This window comes from Chrysemys picta, chromosome 6 (assembly GCF_011386835.1).
Source record: "Chrysemys picta bellii isolate R12L10 chromosome 6, ASM1138683v2, whole genome shotgun sequence".
Classification (NCBI taxonomy): domain Eukaryota; kingdom Metazoa; phylum Chordata; order Testudines; family Emydidae; genus Chrysemys; species Chrysemys picta.
In genome coordinates, this window is record NC_088796.1 from 39,136,617 (window position 1) to 39,159,817 (window position 23,201).

At 41.6% G+C, this 23,201-nt stretch overlaps 1 protein-coding gene across 8 annotated transcripts in view; it reads left to right on the top strand.

The window, feature by feature from the left end:
• The window catches only part of IPO11 (importin 11), a 255,344-nt gene that overhangs the window by 91,262 nt on the left and 140,881 nt on the right, over positions 1 to 23,201 (top strand). For all 8 annotated transcript variants that reach the window (XR_010602178.1, XM_005300957.5, XM_005300955.4 and 5 more), the window contains 4 exons: positions 8,467 to 8,500; positions 8,695 to 8,735; positions 10,260 to 10,376; positions 15,569 to 15,682. Coding sequence is in view for 7 of the 8 variants with exons in the window: in XM_005300957.5 (XP_005301014.2) it covers positions 8,467 to 8,500; positions 8,695 to 8,735; positions 10,260 to 10,376; positions 15,569 to 15,682 (306 nt within the window). In the remaining variant the exon portion in view is untranslated. The remainder of the gene's footprint in view (positions 1 to 8,466; positions 8,501 to 8,694; positions 8,736 to 10,259; positions 10,377 to 15,568; positions 15,683 to 23,201) is intronic.

Below are 23,201 nucleotides of genomic sequence, written 5' to 3' on the forward strand. Positions count from 1 at the left end.
AACGTCTACTCATGAGGTCTGTGCGATGATCCACATTATCATTTTGGCCTCCGTCAGTCAACGGCACGTGTTGTTGACGAGTGTCAACTGACAAGATTTCATGGTGCCCTACGGGCCCTTCACTGTTCTGATGAAGCTGCTGTTGGGTGGCTCAGCAAGCACTGCAAATGTTAGAATTTAGAAAGTTGCTTTCCTGTCTCATCTATAAAAGGTTAGATTGAATTGCAGGATTCATACTAACAGAATTGAATTGAGTAGGTCTATCACTTGTATGTTATGTATATTTAATATGTATCCATTGCTTTCATCACTACATTCCTCTGTTAAACACTCTAATTCTTCATTTTAATGAACGTGTCTCCTTTTGCCATATCTGATACGTGCTATGTAATTGCATCTGATCAGCATATTGTAGATTAGTTGTGTATATGGGAATTTCTCTGGTTAGAGAAATAATTTTTTGCTTTGTAGAGCAGGGTGCAGTGAAACCACTGTGCACAACTTCTCAGGATAGACAAAAATAGTTGCTTAAGAAAAGTATTGTTCTGCTGAAGGTGGATTACATTTATTGCCAAAATATTTGGGGAAGGTTTGGTTTCATCTCAAGTAGGTATTTTAGAATGGATGCTTATAATAGTGGTGGCCTTAAACAGCCTCACTTTATATTATGTCTCATTTACTAATCATTCTAGATAACTGTCAAGAAGAAATTATTCAACTGTGAATAATTAATTACTTTGAGTGGCCTCTGTATACTCATGTCATCATCCCATTTTCCAGTCTAGTGTCGTGTTCAATTTCCATCTCTTTCAGGCCACTAACCTATTTGTATTTCATCATTCTCACCATTGCCAGGTGTTCAACTGCCAGGAGATATCAAAGTGTAGTCAATTAAGTTCAGATTCAGTATCTAAAGGGATGCCTTTGCACCATCTTTGTCATAGAATTTTGCAAAGTTGCTTTTGAAGCTGTATATGGGCTTTAATTTTATCTCTCACCTGAGATCTGATCTGAGAGAGTGAAATCAGACATTTCTAATACTCTTGACCTGCCATCCAGAGCTGATGCTCATTTTGGCAATTCTACAGTCCTTTGCTTAAAATGCATTACCTCACTTTACTGGGCATGGTGCTTGCTAACCTCCCACAAGCCTCAATATGTAGAGGCCACTTAAAGAAAGAGAAGTTACCTAACATTAACTCTTATTCTTCCAGAATCTTGAGTTAGAATATTCACACTCTTTGCTCACCTTCCCCACTTCTCCAGAGCCTTAGGAGAATCGCTGAGTTAGTGGAAGGAACTTAAAGGCATAAGGGACCACTTAATTTTTTATACCCTCAGAGCCCTCCATGAGCGGGAGCTGACTAGAAGGGAAATGCCCCAATAGACTCTGCTCATCAGAAGATTCCAGTGGCTTGCAGTACAGACACCTTACCTCAGGAATATGGATATAGAGAAGCAACATTTTTGAAGAACAACAGTTACTATAAGTAATTTTCTTTCTAATCCCTACATCTAGCTACCAAGAATAAACCACTAAAATATTTTAAGTATCTTAAATATAATAAAGAGCAATTAACAGTTCACTAGGAAGCTAATGCCACTGACTATCTGATGTGGACTGGACTCAGAATTAGGCTCCCAGGTTGGTTTTAAAAAAAGAAAAGTGTTGTTGTTTCCACACTTGCATGTGGAATTTTAGATCATATACATAAAAGTGGTGACTTCTGGCTCCTGGGTACCGATGTAGCCAAGACTGTGAGATTGGTAGCTAAGATGAATAAAAACCTTGTTTCAGTATTGGCATTCTAGGTAAATAAAACGTGTGTAATTTTTATCATTTAAAAACTAGGAAATAAGTCAAAAAACTGTTAATAGAAAATTAATGGTGCAAAGCATTCAAGCCAGGAAATGCAATAGTTAAGATTTCACATGATCACATACTATCATTTCCAAAGGTCACTTCTCCCAGCATGTATCATGAATGCTATAGTGAATGAAGCATATATTTTTAATTGACTTCATTAGAACAGATTTGAAGAGATGGTGCACACACATCATCTGCAATTTGTCAATACTTTAAAACCTCTATGCAAACCGAAGTTATTAAATTGTTAAAATATTTATCATGAATTATCACTGTTGAATATTTTTGAAATGAGGGCCAAATTTGGCTCAATTATGGCATTGTAAATTTATGGTAAATTCACTGACACCCCATCCCCTGCATGCCCTCATTTGTGGGTGTGGACACTTCATGCCAACCATTCCTAATAGTAGACTCTAAACCCACTGCATTTAAACTGTCCTCCCTGCGATGATCTGATGCCCTTAATCGATGGACACAGCAGATACCTCTTTTGCCTCAAGGAGGAATATATTCCTGATAGGTGTTCCATCTGCTGCTCCTCCTCATTCTGAACCCAGAAATTTTGAGATACAAGAGTCAAATTAAACCTCTTGGCACAATCCCTGGAGATCACATCTGATTCTGGAGAGGAGTTGTCCTTCAAACTGGGTCCAAGGAGATTACCTTGAGACACCCTTCCTGTATTGGCTCCCGCTGGAATGCAGGGAGGAACTGAGAGACACCCTCAAGGAAGGGCAGGTGCTAGCCAAAACAGCAGTAGTCTATCACTGGATTGCCCCACTGGTAGAATATTGACTTGGTGATCGATTTCAGCAGTGACCACTTGTGTCTACTGAGAAAGTCCACCAAGTTGTTGCTAGTGCCTCGGAAGTTCAAGATTACTGTTACGCCATGGAGAAAACACTAGCTTCATAGCTTGAATGCGTCCTTGCAAAGGGGGGGAAGAACAGGCACCGCCTTGTTTATGTAGTACATCAACCGATTTATTGTCTAACAATATCTGCACTACTGAGTGCTATAGGACCAGGAGGAATACATATGACCTAATAGTGTGAGGTAAATACACACTGTCATAGCCAGGTGTGATAGCATGGTTTCATTAACGACTGAAGTGAGAGGAATCTTCCATATGGTAAGTATGGGTTTGCTATCATGGAATCTATCCTGACCTCTATGAACTCCATTGTCTGTGATAGAAAAAGGCAATTTCTCATAGTTCACCAGGAGGCCCCACCATGTGAAGAGAGAGGACATAGTTGAGGGTTATCTAGAGTTTCCCAATGTGTTCTGCCTTTGATCAGTCTGGCAGATGTGGATATTTCCTTAGGTATGCCAGCACTACCATGGCAAGGCATTTTGTAAAGATACTCAGTACCTGCAGAATTCAAAGAGCAGTGCCATGTGCTGGTAATGATTGGCCTCACAGTAAATCTCAGGTGATTTCTATGGGCCAGGTGGATGCCAATGTGACAGTACACATCCTACATTTCAAGAGATTCAAATAAATCCTCAGCCTGAAGTGATCAGATAACGGAAGCAAGTGTGAATCTGAGTTGAGGTACATATTTGTTCAGTCTTCATGTCTAGGATAGGACACAGATCCCCTTTCTTCTTTGGAATAAGAAAATATTGGCAAAGACTTTCCCCCCTTGTACACTTGAGAAACTTCTTCTACTGCTCCTAGTTGAAGAAACAAGGCTACCTTTTTTTGTAATAGGTTGTCATAAGAAGGATCCCCGAAGAGGGATGGGGAAAGAGGCAGGCAGGGGGCAAGGAAAAGAATTGGATGGAGTTGCCATAGACAATGGTGTCCAACACCCATTTGTTGACCAAAATCTTCAATCACACCAGATGGAAATGAGTAAGGATTCTGAAGGTCAGCTCTGAGATAGTTGTGGCATGGCTCTTGACCATCTCATCAAACCTGCTGCCCTTGGGAGGGAGGCTGGTGCATGATGGAGGATGATCAGGATAACAGGCATCTCGTAGAGAAGCATGGTCTCTTTCTGAGTGGCTATTCCAGTAAACCACCATGGGAATAAGATGGTGGTCTCAGTCTTTGAGGTGGCTGGTACCAGAAGGGTTTATGGTATGGCGTGAGAGTGTAAATTCCCAGGGATCTAAGGGTTGCCTCGAATTAGTAAGGGAATGGTGTGCCCTCAAAGGGTAGAACCTCAATTGTCAGCTGGACCGCTTTTGGAATTCCAGACACCTGTTACAAGGAAGCCCAGATCATTTTGACTGCTGTAGTCATGGACTGAATGGCCGCATCGGACATGTCCATTACTGCCACTACTGCTGTTTTGGCTCACACTGCCCTTCCTTGAGGGTGTCTCTCAGTTCCTCCCTGCATTTCAGCGGGAGCTAAGAGAGGAAAGGTGTCATCCTTTCCCACATTAAAAAAACTGTACTTTTTGAACAGGGTCTGGCAGTTTGCAATGCTCAATTGTACGATGCTGATTAATAAGCCTTTTGGCTAAAAAGGTCCAGTTTCTTGGAATCCATATCTTTTGGAGTCCTCTTACTGGACCTGGTCTCTTAGACTGCAGAAATGGCAAGAGACCCTGGTGTTGGATACATGTAGAACTGCTCAAAGTCCATACATGGGACTTGGTAGCACTTTTCTACTCACTTTGAAATTGGGGAAGAGAGGCCAGGGCATGGCATAGCCCCTTCCCTAGGTCCAATATATCCTCACTGATTGGAAAAATAAGGCTTGTGGGCACCGAGGAGCTGAGGTTATCATACAGCTTGTGCATAATCTCTTGGATCACCATTGCCTCAATAGCCAAGGCTTCAGCTATTCTTTAGAGAAGTTCTTCAAGGGCATGAAAATCACTGATGGCTGGTGTCAGTGCCAATGTGACAGCTTCATCGGGGAGAAGGATTTTTTTGGTAGGCCGGGGAAGGTAGCTGAAGTGTCTCTCAAGCCACCTTTGCTTCTTCACCAGAACTCCTCCAGTTTTGGGGAAGGTGCTCTACCTACCAAAGCCAATAAAGACTGGGACTGCCTCTTTCTTGGGACATGTGAAGAAGCTCCAATCTGGGACTTAATGCATCGGGAGCCCGTGATTGAGCTCTTCTGAGATAACCAGCTCTCAGGAGAGGGTTCCATGCTTGAAGTGAGGAAGGAAGAACAACCTGGGGTCACAAACCGGAAGTACATCTCCAGGAACAGCAGTGCAGTTGGATGTAGTTCCGGCACGGACGTTGCTGGTGCCAGTATCTATGATACCAGTTTTGATGCAAAGAGGAGGTGTAAAAGTGGCTCCTCGAAAATGTACCTCTGTATCAGAAATGGCTTATTGGTCATTCCAGAATCAGTACCAAGGAGTATCTCAGCACTGATGTTGGTATTAGTGCCACAGGTTCTCAAGCCTTCTTCATCAATAGTGGCTTGCTATCATTTAGCTAGGCTAGGATTTAGAGGGTTTATCTCTGGCCCTCGACTCCTTGTGGAATGATCATGTTGACCTGTTCTAAACTGTGTTTTCTTGCAGTGTGGGAGCATCATTCAGCATCTGAAGAGGACAGCAGTGGGGGCCTCTGCTTGGGAGATGGTGCGGAGGTTGATGTGGTCACAGCACTGGGGATCCTGGCAACAGTGCCAATGGTCTTGGCACTCTTAGTTTTCTGCTCCTCGCTGGAGATGAGGCAGGGTACTTTGAGAACAGGGTCTGGCAGTTTGCAATGCTGAATTGTCGCATGCCTATTAATAGGCCTTTTGGCTAAAGAGGTTCCATTTCTTGGAATCCTTGTCTAACCTAAATCTCCCTTGCTTCAATTTAAGCTAAGCAGATGGCTGGAGCATTTTACACTATTTGGCATTCTTAAAGATGTGTGGCTTCATTCCAGATATGAGTTGCAGTAAATAAGTGTGACAGGAGCGACTGTAACAACTATTTCCCTTCTTAGTATTTTGGGAAAAGCCTTTGCCTGAGTTGTCCTGAACAGACTTCAGACCCTTTCAGACAGAATCTATCCTGAATGACAGTGCGGCTTCAGAGCTGAAAGGTCTACTATCAACATGATCTTCTCTTGAGACAACTACAAGAGAAATGCAGAGAACAAAAAAGGCCCCTCTACATAGCCTTCATCAATCTCACAAAGGCTTTTGACTTTGACAGAAGTGGACTATCATGCTTTTAGAAAAGATTGGATGTGCCCTCAAGCTCTTAAGCATGATTCGATCCTTTCATGAAAACATATGCGGCACAGTCCAATATGATGGCTCAGTGTCTGAGGCTTTCCAGATTTGTAGTGGAGTTAAGCAAGGTTGTGTACTTGCCCCAACTCTGTTTAGGATCTTCTTCTCCCTGCTACTGAAACAAGTTTTTGGTTCCTCAACTGAAGGAATCTACTTATATACAAGATCTGATGGAAAGCTTTCAGTCTTGCAAGACTCAGATCTAAAACCAAGAATCGGGAGGCCCTTATCCATCACCTTATCTTTGCTCCCACACAGAAGCTCATCTTCAAAGCCTAATGGACAGTTTTTCCAAAGCCAACAAGACTTTGGGCTAACTATAAGCCTAAAAAAGATTAACATAATGTGCCAAGGAGTTGAGGAAGGACCCTCCGTTAAGATCAACAAGTATGAACTTAAAGTGGTGAACAAGTTCACATACCTGGGCTCCACTATCGCAGTCAGCCTTTCACTTGAAACAGAACTCAACATCCGCATTCGAAAAGCCACCACAATAACGTCTAAACTGAACGAGAGGGTATGGCTAAACAACAAACTGACAGAACACACAAAGATCTGTGTGTATCGTGCATGTGTTATCAGCACACTTTTGTATGGGAGCAAGACATGGATCCTATACTCTCATTAGGAAAAGAGGCTCAACAGCTTTCACAGTCACCAGCACTGAGGTGCTCAAACAGGCCAGCTTACCCAGCATGCAAACACTCCTCAAACAGAGACGCTTCCGCTGGCTTGGGCATGTGTGCCGAATGAATGATGGATACATCCCAAAGGACATCCTCCACGGCAAATTGGCATCTGGAAAAAGACCCAAAGGATGCCCCAAATTGCGTTTCAAGGATATGTGCAAGTGAGACCTCAAAGAAATGGACATGGATGTGGACAAATGGAAAGATCACACTCAGGACCGCAGCCTTTGGAACCAAGAATTCAACAAAGGTCTCCGGAGTTATGAGAGGAAGCAGTCCAGCTTAGCAGAGGAGAAGAGTTCGCAGAAGACAGACCCCAAAGGATCGAAACATCACCTTTAAATGTGACAGATGCAGCAGAGATTCTCTCTCTCGAGTGGGTCTCTTCAGTTACATTTGCGGCTGCCATAAAACCAACTGAGTAAATTCTTTACCTCTCTGGGGTGCATACCCATGGTCTCTCGAGATTGAAGGATGCCTACTAAATCCTACTTTCCATGGTTCTTTCGGCATTCAGTAGCACTGAGTCCCAAAGGGCCCCCAAGCGCTTTCTGAGAAATGGTGCTGTTTGTTTAATGTAAAAGATGTTGAATTAGGTGTCATCTCTATGATGCAGGCCGTTCTGTTTATATTGTTTTATCAGCTCTCCTAATGCCTTCATATAGCTCTTGAGTAATATGGGGGAGAGGAATAAATCATAGGAGATTCTACATTACTGTTTTTGAGGTGGAAGAACAGATGCCAATAATAGCTATCTAGATTTAGTCTGAGTGGAAGGTCTTGAGCCATATCAGGACATTTCTGTTCACCTCTGCAGCTTCCTGTGGATGGGACAGGTTTGTTTGGTGATCAACGATATCATATGCTGCAGCGAGGTCCCACGGAATAAATATGTGTTTTCTTTCTGTGTCTGTGATCAGGAACAGAGCAGGATACCAGTAGCTGACAGTTGGCATTTTGGAAACTAGCCAAAAAAAAAAAAAATAGCCTTCGTTAGTTAGATACTGGTTATTAGGTTGAAATCTGTAGCATCGAGCAGTGATTTTTGTAGTGCTCGGTGGCCTACTGCATGGTTTAAGGTGAGAAAATAGAATCCTTAAATTTTCTCTGTTAGAAGGGGTCCCAGTGTTCTCTCTTACCATCTAGATGGGGCAGGGCTAAGTGTCACTGGTTGTGGCCTTGGTTGCAGTTAATGCTTCCTTGATTGCTACTTCTCATAATTGTCTGAATTCTTGGAAATAGGGTGTTCGTGGGCCTGTAGTTGATTTGTTGGTGGTAGCTCATGAGAACCGTCCCAGAAACAGGTGATGCCCTCTGTCTCAAGAATTCTCATCACAGCCATATGGCCCACTTCTGCAGTCTTTATTAGACTTAACTGACTGTTTTGCCTGAGTAGGGACTGCTGAGTAGGTCCTGCAGATGGTGTGATTCTTGGCAATTTGTAGTAGTTTTTTAAATCCTGAAAAATTCTAATTTATGCAAAAACTGCTCCTTATAAACAATATAAAGCTAAAAACCCTAGGAAAATATAGAAATATGCCAGTGTTAAATTAATTAAATTTTATCCCTGGAAACATGTAAATTATATGTGAAAGCTTAACAATTTCAGATCTGAAAACATTACACTAACTTCTGTGAGATAATCAAAGTAATATTTAATAAGGGTAATAGCATGATATTTCCTGATTTTTGTCTTTCAGGTCCGCATTGAGACAGCTACAACACTGAAGTTAAATATCCTTTTTATTAACTACAATTTTCTATTTTATTATTTCTTCAAAGCTACTGGAAATTAATGATTTTTGATCATTAATAATTCACATTTTAATAGTAATTGTGTCGCCTCTCTAACAGTTGAATATCAGATTGAGTCAAAGATATTGTAATAATATTTTTCAATCTTCAGTTTTTCTTTAACTTTTGTTCACCTGTAGATGACTTTGAGTTTAGAACTGACCAGTTTTTACCGGTAAGGGCATTTATGTGAGTGTGAGTGAGTGCTTTTGTGGGTAGAGGAAGGGAGGGAAAGAAACAATTCCAGTTCCATTTCAAAAGAAACTGTTCAATAGTTGCTGTATTTATTTAACTTCAATAACAAGAAAAAAACTATTCTGTTGTTGCACAGAGACTTTATTGTGCAACAGTTAAGGTTGCCACACACATATCTTACCTGACACAGAAGCAAGAAAAAGCCTCCTGACAATACATATATTCTCCACTCTTCCACCCACAGACACACACCTTGTCATTACCACAGCTACCACACAACACAGACTAAACATTATTCCCAGTATGGGTGCCAGTCTTTACTAAACTACCTCTTCCACATATACCCGATTTCCCCTCCGAGCTCCTTTCTGCACACACTGCTTCCTAAACTACCCTTTGCCAAAAATATTAGTTGTGGTTGTTAGGTGTAATGCAATGTATTAGGAATGTAGCAGAATTTCCCCAATGTTTATCTTTGTGAGCACAGTGTTGGCAGTAAGTAAATAATGAGATGGTACTCACCGTACAATAGATTGTGGTCTGTTTCAGTTAAGGTTATTTTGCTGTGATATATTTGATGAACTATAAAAAGTATCATCTTGTAATTTATACTGTTGAGCACTTGTGTCCACATGCATTATGCATTTGGTATTTTTGCTTTAGCTGTTTGAAATTGTTGTGATAAGTATTAAAAATGTCATTATTAATAACTTTAGGAAACAAAATTGTTGTCAAAGTTTACAATTTTTCCAGACCTCTAGCAAATTATCAGAGACTGCTTAAGAGAATTTGCTGCCCTATGCAAAACTTCTGTGTGCCACCCATCCCTGCCACCCACTAGAATAGATGCTCTAAATTGGGGCGGGAGAGCACACGTAGGACTTTCTGGGAGGCGGGATTGTAGTGAGCCTTCTGGTCTTTTGGTGGTTATGGTAGCATAACCGGAGAGGGGGACTTGCAGCACCACTCACTAAGGTTTGGCCCAGCTGCCCCTTTGTCGTGACAGAGGGGCAGCCAGGCCAAATCTGAGAGTGGCGTTATGATCTGGTGCACAGGGTTACAGCGCTGCTCAGGTTTGGCCCCTGCTGCCCTAGCAGTTGCCTCGTTTTCTTATAGCTAGAGTGGCCTCTGAATATCATTCTCTCTAGAGGTGCTGATAGCTTCCAACTTTTAGGAATTTAAACTTTGAAGTAATTTTAATACATTTAAACCTGAGATCAAAGCTTATTGAAACTGGTCCCATGCTTGAATTCTTATGCAAGGCTAGTACATGTTAGGTACTGAAACTTTGTAAAATTCAGTTTTGGATTATGAGTGGTCAAAATTATTAGACTATTTTTCGAAATGCAAGACCAACATGTTGCAGAACTTCCAACACACTAAAAGTTCATGAGCAATTTCAGCCCAGTGCTGTAGGCAGATAAGAAAATTGCTGTTTTAGATTTCTATTTGTATTCTTGATAATCTAACTAATCCATAGTTTACTAATTTCTTTTTATTGTAGTATCTGGAATCCATGTTCACTCTACTCTTTCAGCTACTTCAAGAAGTCACAGAATGTGACACAAAGATGCATGTTCTTCATGTTCTTTCTTGTGTGATTGAAAGAGTCAATATACAGGTAACTGTTACAGACTATAATATTAAATTTGAAGCCTAGTATACTTGTCCATTGATGAGAGCAAAGAAGATTTTTTTTCTATTTATTGCTATTACATTCTATCAAAATAATGGAAGTAATTACTCTGCAGTGTTTATTTTATTTCAGTAATCTACAGAGCTCTGCTTCTACTTCCCCTGTTCATATTTTTTTGCCCAAAATACTTGCTCTGCCTGGTCTCCTCCCACTCAACTTTCTGTATTTTTTTGCTGTTTCCTACATGTGCAAAATGTAATTTAATTTTTATAATTCCCTTTTTTGTCTTAGACTTTCAGCTCTAATCAGCTTCTCTCGCTTCTGATTTTTAATATTTTTTGTTGTAACTAATTACAAGATGTAACAAAGAGTTCTGTGGCACCTTAAGAAAGCTTATGCTACAATACATCTGTTAGTCTTTAAGGTGCCACAGGACTCTTTGTTGCTTTTTACAGATCCAGACTAACATGGCTACCCCTCTGATAATTACAAGATACGTTTTTTGAGGTGCCCATTACTGTAGTGTCTAGGCAGTTTAGTTTATAGCAGTTCAAGGTCATGGAGCTCAGTTTCCTGCATTGTTTTAAAGTCACCATCAACTACAAGGTTATAAGGTTAAAATTGTTGACCTCACTTTTTACTACTTCCTTTCCTTAGTATGGAAGTATATTTTCAGTTTAAATTTAGGACATTCAAGATGTTCCTGAGGAAATAAAATTTGATTGTTGTCTGCAGTCAACTTTTTTAGGGTACTCGCCTCAAGTGGGGTAGAGTAAGGTAAGGCAAGGTAGAGGTGGTAGCAGTTCCTCTGACCTGTAAGTGGTCCTCGAAGCAGCAGCTTTCTTTGTGAATCTCTGAGACAAATGTAAATTTTCTGTTTATCCCCTGTATGAACAGAGAGCCTGCTAGTGGATCCTCACTCCTTTCATAATTGTTTCTTCTCCCTCCACAATAGTTTGTCCTAATGGCTCCTCCTTTTCTCGTCATGGAAGGAGCACTGTTGATTCCTGTTTTTCCTTTACCCATTGATGGAGGTCTTGATATAGTGATAGGAGTAGTAAGGCTGATAGTGGCTAGATGGGGGAGGTTGAGGATAAATGATACTTAATTTAAAATAGTTTTAAAGTAATTGTTTTATATCTCTGGCACACTTTTGTGTGCATTGCTCATCATCTTGAATTATGAACTCTTCAAGGTGAGGTTTGCATCTTACTCTACATGTGGAAAGCACTTAGCACATTCTGGGTGCTGCTGTAATGCAGATGATAAAGGTATGTACATTATGAGAGTGTCTGGATAAGAGATGAAGTTCACCTGAGATTTACTTTGGCTCTAATACTGATGCTGCTCTGGATTACGTGAGTGTTTGAGGCACATATAGATCCTCTCACTTGGACTCCTTCATCACTGGAATTAGTTTTGGGGAAATGCAACCACCTAGCACAGTCCTTAATCTCTCCCAATTTACACTAGCCAGCTGTGTTGATTGATGCCTGGGTCCATGAACTGGAAATTGCTGGCAGGCAATATTTTTCTTGTCATTTCTGGCTGAAATAGTATACTATGCTTAATTAAGCTGATGATTTAGTGTATCCTAGCTTTAAATTTAATTCTGTATGAGATTATTAAAATAGGGACAAGAAGCATACAAAATATGTAATAAATCAGGCAAAATTTACTACGTTTTTGTCCATACTTTGTGTTGAACATACCATGGTAAAGAAAAAACAAGTTATGTGAAATGATTGCTTTATAGGAAGTTATCCTTTCAGCATTAAAAACTAATATGCTGAAGTGGTTAATTTATGATATTCTATATAGGTAGCTAACAAAATGAATTGGAAATCTGGAAATTTATAAAGAAAGATAATTATACAACATGCACAAGATGTTAAAAATTACACATCTGGTAGTTTTTATTGTTCAATTTGTTAAAACACCTTTTGATTTATTCTACTATGATGTCATAGAACTCATGCAAGGAAGAACTTTTACAATGTGCAATAAGGATGTGCAATAAAACTGTAATTTCATGTTTCAGTTATTTGAATTGGTGTTAAATACAACATGTTGTATTATAGTTGCATTCGTTTCACAGTTGTGTTAGTGGTGGCTGGGCTCCCCAGATATTAAAAGATGCCTTTTCTGTTGAGAAGCATTCCCATCATTGATGGGAATTCTCAGTGTATACATTGCTTGGGAGAGTTGCATATTCTCAGCAAGTGCAAGATTTGCACTTCTTTTAAGGGAAGATACCGTAAAAACAAGGAAATTAAGTATAGACTATTAGTGATGGAGCAAGCCTTAAGACCGGCTTTGGACCCTGATACAGAAAACCCCCATGTACAGGGGCCCTCTGCTTCTGTTAATGCTCAATCTATATTGAGTTTCCAAGATGAAAGCAGCGTCAAGACCATGGTCTACAACACACTCTGTCCTACAGTCACTCACCTGATGGAATGATCCTTCCAAAGTTTGTGCAGGAATCTCATTCAGACAGACTCCTTCTATGGTCATGATAACATTAGACACTTCCCTCCTGGAATAGGGAGCACATTTAGGTCCTCACACAGCCCAAGGCAAATGGTCACAACAAAAACAATGCTTGCACATCACTCTTCTGGAGTTAAGGATGGTCAGAAATGCCTGCCTCCTATTTTTACCCTTAATCAAAACCAAGTCAATCAAGATCATAATGGACAACACAGCTTGTATATATTATATCAATAATCAGGGAGGAGCACATTCCTCCTCTCTCTGCACTGAAGTAATAAAGCTCTGGAATTGGTGGCTGGCCAACCAGATAGTCAGTCATTTTGGCTTCTTACTTCCTGGGTATACAAAATTCCATGGCAGACAACCTCCGAAGACATTTTCCCCTAAATTACAACTGGGAGTTGGAGTCTCAAGTCCTCAAACAAAATAATCCTATCTTGGGGGTTTCCAGAGGTCAATCTTTTTGCCACTGCAACCAACACAAAATGCAGAAAATTCTGTTCCAGAGGAGGACCCGATCCCCAGACTCTAGGAAACAGCTTTCTCTTTACATGGGGAAAGTGTCTTTTTATGCATATCCACCAACTCCAGTGCTCTTAAAGGGTCTCAACAAGATTGAGAAGGACTGAGCCAGGGTCATTTTGACTGCACCAACTCATCCAAGACAATTTTGGTTTTCTTATCTCATCAGACTCACTGCTCACCATGCATGGCAGCTTTTGATCAGTTCTCAACTGTTGTCTCAGAATGCGGGTTGAACAGATTACCCCAATCTGAATGTTCTGTAACTCCAAACATGGCTCCTCAATGTTTTTTGGGACTAGATAGAAGCATCCTGTTCATTGGGAGTACAACATGTGCCATTAAATAGCAGGAGGGAAACAATAAGACACACTTACCTTCAGAAATAGAGACATGTTGTCTTTGGTGTAACTGCCGTCATCTTTTGCCTGTCCAACCATCTCTTTCCAGTCTTAGGTTCAATTCCAATAGGTAATCCATCAAGGTTCACTCAGCATCAATAACAGCTTTCCACTTGCCAGAAGGTTTGTCAGTTTTCACACAGCTGACTATAGTGAGATTCCTGAAAGATTTTATGAACCTTTTTCTACAGATTAGAGATGCTAATCTGCTTTGGGATCTCACCTTGTTCTTAACCATCTCATGAAACAGCCTCTTGAGCCACTAGCTATGTGCTCTCTGTTACAGTTGTCTGAAGGCAGCCTTTTTGGTGGCCATCACTTCTGCATCAAGGGTTGGGGAGATTGGGACTCTAATGACAGACCCTCCATTTACTGTGTTCTTCAAGAAAAACGGCATCTTTACAACCCCATCCAAAACTTTTACCTAAGGTTTCTTCTGTGTTTCATATTAACCATACCATTCACCTTTCAGTTTTCTTTCCTAAGCCACATCAGTCTATGCAGGAAGCTACATTCTATGCACTGGGTGTTAAGAGGGCATCGGCCTTTTACTTGGACAGAACCAGATCATTCAGGAAATCCCCTAGACTTTCTGTTTCTATTGTGACTAGGTCTAGTGGATTCACTGTCTCCATGCAGAGACTTTGATTGATCTTTGGATGTATTATTACCTGTTATAATTTGGCTCATATGCCATCTCCCCTCTGAGTGACTGCACATTCTACTAGATCAGAATCTATGTCTGTAGCCCTCCTCAAGGACGTTCCAGTTGCTGAAAACTGCAAAGCTGCATCATGTACTTTGGTGCATACTTTTTCCAGCCATTATGCTGTAGTTCACACTGCTAGATTGGATGCTGCTGTAGGCAACATAGTTCTCTCTTCACTGCTGGACTCTGTTCCGAAACTCCTGCTCACTTAAGGGGGTTACTGCTAAGGAGTCGCCTGAAGTGGAGTACCCAGAGGGATACTACTCAAAGAAGGAGAGGTTACTCACCTTGTACAGTAACTGGAATTCTTTGAGATGTGTGTCCCTGTGGTTGCTCCGCTACCTGCTCTCCTCCTCCTCTGCTTCTGAAGTTTCCTCTGTGGGACTTTGGAGTAGAGAAGGAACTGAGGGTTCGTACACACAGCCTTATATAGCCTCAGTATGTGGCATGAGCATATATGTAGGGTGCATGCGCAGGTTGAGTGGGCACTGTTACCAAAAATCTTCAGTCAAAGGCACAGAACACATGCACACCTGAAGTGGAGCACCTACAGGTGGACACATCTTGAAGTCCAGTACTGCACAAGATGAGTAACCTCTCCTTTCCTTTTACTGAACTTGGGTTTTCTTGGACTCTTTCTTCCCACACAATTCAATTATATAGGCTGTTCTAATCCATACTTTAGACGAAACCATTTCAATATGAAAATATCATCCGTGTTTTTTTTTCATACATGACTAAGCTTTTACTCACATTTTCATAATGTCTGCTATGAATAACATGTTCTGTGTAACCGTTACATAGTCATGGACCATTTAAATCTCTTGGTAAGAAATGTTAGGTATTTTTGTTAATGAAAAAAAGGAGCATGTTCAAAACAAAAATATATTTAATATTGTGACAAAACCAACTGAACATAGCTTGTGCAATTTTGGCTCAAAGATAATGTGTGAAATTTTTGGAGATTTAATAGCTTTTGTATAGTTTCATGGTTAAGTAAAATATTTTACTCTGTTAAAAATATTGTCATTTTGATTTCTTGACTGTAGATACGGCCATATGTAGGATGTTTGGTTCAGTATTTACCCCTGCTTTGGAAACAAAGTGAGGAGCACAATATGCTGAGATGTGCCATTCTAACCACTCTAATTCATCTTATTCAGGTAAAGTATCAAAATCTTCCTGATACTTTCTCACATTTGTATATTCTGTGTAATATTTTATGCTGGTAAACTGAAGGTAGTATTTAGCTTTATAGAGTATTATTTACATTTTAGTTATCCTTAAGTGCTTTATAATAGTATATTAGAAACATTGTGCTATAATTGTGTAGGCAAGCATAGCAAGTATTATACATGCAACAGTTTTGTTTACATAGGCTTGGTCTACACTACCCCCCCTAATTCGAACTAAGGTACGCAACTTCAGCTACGTGAATAACGTAGCTGAAGTTCGAAGTACCTTATTTCGAATTAGTTCAAACTTACCTTGGTCCACACTCGGCAGGCAGGCTCCCCCGTCGACTCCGCGGTACTCCTCTCGGCGAGCTGGAGTACCGCAGTCGACGGCGAGCACTTCCGGGTTCGACTTATCGCGTCCAGACTAGACGCGATAAGTCGAACCCAGAAGTTCGATTTCCAGCCGTCGAACTTGCCGGTAAGTGTAGCCAAGGCCATAGTTTTGGCCATTAAAAGTTGCTTTATTGAGTTTTGTTGTTAAGTTAATCAAGTTAACTTTTCATTTAGAAAATTTTTGGAATTGTGCCTTTTATCTTCTTTATGAAGTAATGAAGAATGCCTGAAAGGTTTTAACAATTTGCTTTTTCTGGCTTCTTCCCCTTCCCTTAATCCAAGGTGTTTAGGGTGCGTGTCTCTTCTTGCAAATACTGGAGATAGTTCAGAGTTGTCCACAAGGCTCTCGGGTTTGGCCACGTCCCTTCCACTTTTGCACCACATTCTTTGCCTATTGAGAATGAATCCCTTCATTTACTCCTCATTTATATCTCAGAGGATGGAGAGCTCTGAGGCTTGAGACCCTGTCCAAGCCCTCTCACTCTGAAATCTAAGACCCAAATCAGAGAAAGAAGAGTTCTTTCCCTTGAGATATGTTTGGATCCACGAGGGAGGTGGTAGCCACTGGCGAGGGAGAGAGAATAAGCAAACTAAAGGCAAGGACAAAGATGAATTCAAATAGGAATGGAAAACTTCTGAGAAAATTAAGAAGTTCTGTGCTGGGTCCTAGAACACACACATTTTCTTATTATCCTACCTCAGGTTGATGAGGCAGGGCTATCCCAGGTAAAGGGTTTATCTGTTGAATTTTCAGGTCAAATTAAACAGTTAGTTTTCTGTACAGCACTGCTTGGCTTTTGCCAAATCATAACTCACAATCCACTTATTTGAAATTGCATTAATTTTCTACAGTTCTCAGCGTCAGTCTCCTTCCACTGTGGATAAACTGAATAGAAACCTTTTTGCTTTTGGGGACTGCCCACCCTATGATATTCAGTGCTGTTCACACCTGTTTTTATAGGAAACATTATAGAAGAAGAATGAGGGTGACTCCAGTTTCTTTAAAAAGAACAGGAGTCAATTTCTTCAGGAGCTCTCAACATACTCACTCTTTCCTTCCTATTTAATAAATGAAAATGTACTGTCATTGTCTCTTTTTTCCTTGATGTTTAATATAACGTATTCTTAGTTTTGACAAGAACCAAAAAGCAAATGAGATGGTAACTTTTGGAAAAATCACACCTCAGACAACTCCATCTTTACACAATACCAAACCAGCCCAAACAGGACCAAGTACTTGTTTTTAAATATGTTTTTACCAGCTTTTATAAAAGGAAAGCGGGGGAGGGATAGCTCAGTGATTTGAGCATTGGCCTGCTAAGACCAGGGTTGTGAGTTCAATCTTTGAGGGGTCCATTTAGGGATCTGGGGCAAAAATCTGTCCGGGGATTGGTCCTGCTTTGAGCAGGGGGTTGGACTAGATGACCTCTTAAGGTCCCTTCCAACCCTGATATTCTATTATTCTAACCCTAATGGGGGTACGGGGGAGCTGTATATATGATAGTTGAAAGTGTGCTCTATGTGCAGCTGTGGTATTTAATAAAATAGGATACATAAGGAATAGCATGTAGAATAATACAGAAAATATTCTAATGCTATTATCTAAATCAATGCTTTGTCCTTACTGGGAATACTGCATTCAGTACTGGTCATTGATCTCAAAAAGGATATTCCAGATTAGAGGGAATCCAGAGATGATCAGTAAGAATGAATAGGGGACTGGAAAAACTCTCACATGAAGAGATATTGAGATTGAGCAGAGATTCACGGCACCCCAGTACAGGGGAGTTACATGGCACCAGAGGAACTCCAAGTTCTTGAGGAACGTGAGTCGTCTTTATTTTCAGTTGGGTTTAGCATTGCCCTTGTATGTATTCTCACTGTTTCATCAGTAATGGGCTTCTCTCTGGCACCAGCCACTACTACTGTGTTACAACCCAATACTCTTGCCTCAGCAGCCCATCTTTAGAGGTAGAATTTTCTTGTTCTTCATTTGGCTCATAGCACAATGGGGAAGGATCTCCCACATATTCTCTTCGGGCCTTTTCTTCTGAGTTCTTGGGTTGGAAAGGGAGTCTAGCATTTCCTATAAACCTAAGCTCCATAGGAATTATGAGGGTAGCCATATTCCCTGGTACTCTTCCTCTTGTGCCCCTGCTTTCTACCTGTTTAATGTTCCTGCATGGCCATACTGGAACCCTGGGGTCTTTATCATGAGCATCCTCCTCTTTGTTTCGGTCTTCACCGAGAAGTCTGAAGCAATGCCTAACATAGTGAATGCTAATGGGAAAGGGGTAGGTTTAGCGGATAAAATAAAAAAAGAACAAGTTAAAAATCACGTAGAAAAGTTAGATGCCTGCAAGTCACCCGGGCCTGATGAAATGCATCCTAGAATACTCAAGGAGCTAATAGAGGAGGTATCTGAGCCTCTAGCTATTATCTTTGGAAAGTCATGGGAGACGGGAGAGATTCCAGAAGACTGGAAAAGGGCAAATATAGTGCCCATCTATAAAAAGGGAAATAAAAACAACCCAGGTAACTACAGACCAGTTAGTTTAACTTCTGTGCCAGGGAAGATAATGGAGCAAGTAATTAAGGAAATCATCTGCAAACACTTGGAAGGTGGTAAGGTGATAGGGAACAGCCAGCATGGATTTGTGAAGAACAAATCGTGTCAAACCAATCTGATAGCTTTCTTTGATAGGATAACGAGCCTTGTGGATAAGGGTGAAGCGGTGGATGTGGTATACCTAGACTTTAGTAAGGCATTTGATACGGTCTCGCATGATATTCTTATCGATAAACTAGGCAAATACAAATTAGATGGGGCTACTATAAGGTGGGTGCATAACTGGCTGGATAACCGTACTCAGAGAGTTGTTATTAATGGTTCCCAATCCTGCTGGAAAGGCGTAACGAGTGGGGTTCCGCAGGGGTCTGTTTTGGGACCGGCTCTGTTCAATATCTTCATCAACGACTTAGATATTGGCATAGAAAGTACGCTTATTAAGTTTGCGGATGATACCAAACTGGGAGGGATTGCAACTACTTTGGAGGACAGGGTCATAATTCAAAATGATCTGGACAAATTGGAGAAATGGTCTGAGTTAAACAGGATGAAGTTTAACAAAGACAAATGCAAAGTGCTCCACTTAGGAAAGAAAAATCAATTTCACACATACAGAATGGGAAAAGACTGTCTAGGAAGGAGTACGGCAGAAAGGGATCTAGGGGTTATAGTGGACCACAAGCTAAATATGAGTCAACAGTGTGATGCTGTTGCAAAAAAAGCAAACATGATTCTGGGATGCATTAACAGGTGTGTTGTGAGCAAGACACGAGAAGTCATTCTTCCGCTCTACTCTGCTCTGGTTAGGCCTCAGCTGGAGTATTGTGTCCAGTTCTGGGCGCCGCATTTTAAAAAAGATGTGGAGAAATTGGAAAGGGTCCAAAGAAGAGCAACAAGAATGATTAAAGGTCTTGAGAACATGACCTATGAAGGAAGGCTGAAAGAACTGGGTTTGTTTAGTTTGGAGAAGAGAAGACTGAGAGGGGACATGATAGCAGTTTTCAGGTATCTAAAAGGGTGTCATGAGGAGGAGGGAGAGAACTTGTTCACCTTAGCCTCTAAGGATAGAACCAGAAACAATGGGTTTAAACTGCAGCAAGGGAGGTCTAGGTTGGACATTAGGAAAAAGTTCCTAACTGTCAGGGTGGTTAAACACTGGAACAAATTGCCTAGGGAGGTTGTGGAATCTCCGTCTCTGGAGATATTTAAGAGTAGGTTAGATAAATGTCTATCAGGGATGGTCTAGACAGTATTTGGTCCTGCCATGCGGGCAGGGGACTGGACTCGATGACCTCTCGAGGTCCCTTCCAGTCCTATAATCTATGATTCTATGATTCTATGCTCCACCTTATAATGAGACTTCTACTCAGAAGTAGATAACAGTGCAACATCAGAATCTCCTCAGGATCCTCAGCCTGCAGAGGAAGTCTTTGAGGAGGAGGAACAGCTCCAAAATGAGGACATTACACCCTAGTTGGGTATTTCATCTTTGTGTCCAAAGGAGATGGTAATCTGTTTAGCACAGTCTCATCTGGATGACTATAAAAGTTTTTTCAGGATTTACTGAGAAAGGTTGCTGAGATTAATAACAGCCATACTGGGTGAGACCAATGGTCCATCTAGCCCAGAGTCTTGCCTCTGACAGTGCCAGATACTTCTGAGGGAATTAACAGAACATGACAATTTCGTTTGATCCATCCTCTGTTGTCTCTCCCAGCTTCTGGGAGTTGGAGGTTTAGGGACATCCAGAGTATGGGGTTTTGTCCCTAACCATCTTGGCTAATAGCCATTGATGAACCTATCCTTCATGAACTTACCTAATTCTTTTTTTAACCCAGTTATACTTTTGGCCTTCACAACAACTCATGGCAATGAGTTCCCCAGGTTGACTATGTTGTATGAAGTAGTACTTCTGTTTGTTTGTTTTAAACCTCCTGTTAGTTTCATTGGCTGACTCCTGGTAAGTATGTTATGCAAAGGGGTATGTAGCAAGGTTTCAGTTGGTCCACCAAACCACTGGGGGTGGTGGGGAGCTACTCCCTTGCCGAAAGGCCTTGGTCATACCTCTTCGTCGATGGGGAATTAGCGGAGTGAGATGTGCCGTCGCAGTTGGCGCGACACAGGAGTACTGGCCAGCGACCATGGCACACCCCTCATGGTACTCTGAGGAGCCCCTCAGGCCGGGGAGCTCCATCTCACCCTCAGCATCAGGCTCATTTGGGCTCGGGTTGCTGCCCGACTCCTCCACTTCCTCGGGGTACTCTGGGGAGCGCCGTCAAAAGTCCGTGGCGCGCCCCTCAGGCTGGGGAGCGCCGGCAAGAGTCAGTGGCGCACCCCTCAGGCCAGGGAGTGCTGGCTAGAGTCCTTAGTTCTTTATTGGGGTTCTGCCATCCTGAGGCGGGGTGGCCGGGGTAGGGGAACGCAAGCCCAACCGACTCCACTGTGTTCCATCCCAGGGCCCTGACAGCGGTGGGAGGAGAGGGTCCCACCACTGGGTCAGTGGGGATCCATCCGCAACACACTGATCAAATACTGATTCACCACACTGTCCAGTTCTACCCCTGGGCCACTTCCTACTTCTCAAGTGGGTCCCTCGGGTTCCTCCAACTCGTTGGGATATTCCACCTCCGGTAGCCTCGGTAGCTCCATCTCACCCTCAGCATCAGGCTCATTCGGGCTCAGGTTGCTGCCTGACTCCTCCACTTCCTCGGGGTACTCTGTGGCCGGCAGTCCTGGTAGCCCGAGACCTTCCTCAAGGTCAGGTTTCTCCTGCTCCAGGGCATCTCCTGGTTCGGCAGCAGGGTCTATAGGGAATAGCCAGCAGTCTGGGTCTGTCTCCCTCCCTGGTGCTGCCCTGAGTGGGCTAAGGGCCCCCCCTTCCGGGGGTGGAGTAAGCTTGCCCTGGCTCCTCCCACTCAGGCTGAGAGAGTGGTTCTTTACGCTCTGGTTCGGAGGGAGGCCACCCCAGCTCCCTACAGGGTAAATAACACTTTCCTATTAAATTTCTCCATATCAGTATGATTTTATAGACGTCTCCCATTTTCCCCCTTAGTCGTCTCTTTTCTAAGCTGAACAGTTTGTCTTTTTAATCTCTCCTCATATGGAAGCTGTTCCATCCCATTAATTATTTTTGTTGCCCTTCTCTGCACCTTTTTCCAATTCTACTATATCTTTTTTGAGATGCGGCGATCAGAACGGTATTCAGTATTCAAGTAGTGGGCATATCATGGATTTAGATATTTTCTATCTCATTCCTAATGATTCCTAACATTCTGTTAGGTTTTTTTGACTTTTACTGCACATGGAGCGAACGTTTTCAGAGAACTATTCCATTTGCGGAGGTGCAGGAGACCCCTCACAAGTTGTTGCACATCCTGTATACTTTAATGCCAAGAAGAGTAGCTCTTCCCATTAATGAGGGTTTATTGGAACTTGCTAAAAATATTTGGCAAACACCAGCAACTGTCACCTCAAATTTAAAAAAAAAAAAAAAAAAAAAAAAGGCAGACAAAAGATACTAAATGCCATTTGTTCAGAATATCTTTGTTCAAACCTGGTACAGGCTCCTTATTTGTGGCTGCAGACGAGAAGATTAGACAGCCCCAACCCAAGGTTACTCCATTTGAGGAAGAGTTGAAATAACCAGATCTGTTTGGTCATAGGTGTTATTCATCAGCAAGCTTACAATTTAGAATGTTAAATTGTCAGGCCCTGCTTGCCTGCTATTTTCTTAATTATAATTAAGTTCACAGATTTTGTTGATAAGTTGCTATAGAAACATAGGACGGACTTCAAATTCCTAATAAATGAAGGACGGTTAGTTTGCAAGAAGCACTGGAAGCAGCAGATGGTGCCTTGTGATCTATGGCAATATCTGTAGTAATGGGGCAATCTTCTTGGCTCCAAAGTTTCAGAATCCCAAGAAAAGTGCAGTCAACAATGGAGGATCTATCCAGAGTTTTGATAGCAAACACTGAAAAGTAGAGTTGGGCAAGGCATATAATAAAACCTCATTTTTGAGGGCTTATGTCAATCTCTGATTATATGATATTAGAAGGAGATTCCCCTAGAGTGCAGATTATCTCACATCTGCCTTCTGGGCGTTTCTTGCATCTTCCTCTAAAGATTATGGTGCTGGTTACTTTTGGAGACAGAATAGAGGACTAGAGGGACCACAGGCCTGGTCCATTCTGGCAAGTCCTATGCTCCAATGAAATATATTTTCATTTGTATACTAGGACACTGCTTTCTGAATATATTTATTATTTTTGTGTAGCAGCTTTGATTTGTTTTCTTTGTTTAGAATCTTTAAATAGAGAAGTCCTTCCTCCCTTTTGCAGAGGCATCTGTTATTTTTACATTGAGATGCTGCCTGCTATATGAAACACTTCTTTCTTCTAAAGACCTCATTTTTGTTCTTTCCTGACATCCAAAGATACTTCAGATTTGGCACTTCTCCCTGTGTTCATTCTGTGGAAAGACAAAGGAGAAAGCATCTGCTCTAGAAATACATGCTTTAGCAGTTTTCTACCTCATCGGGAA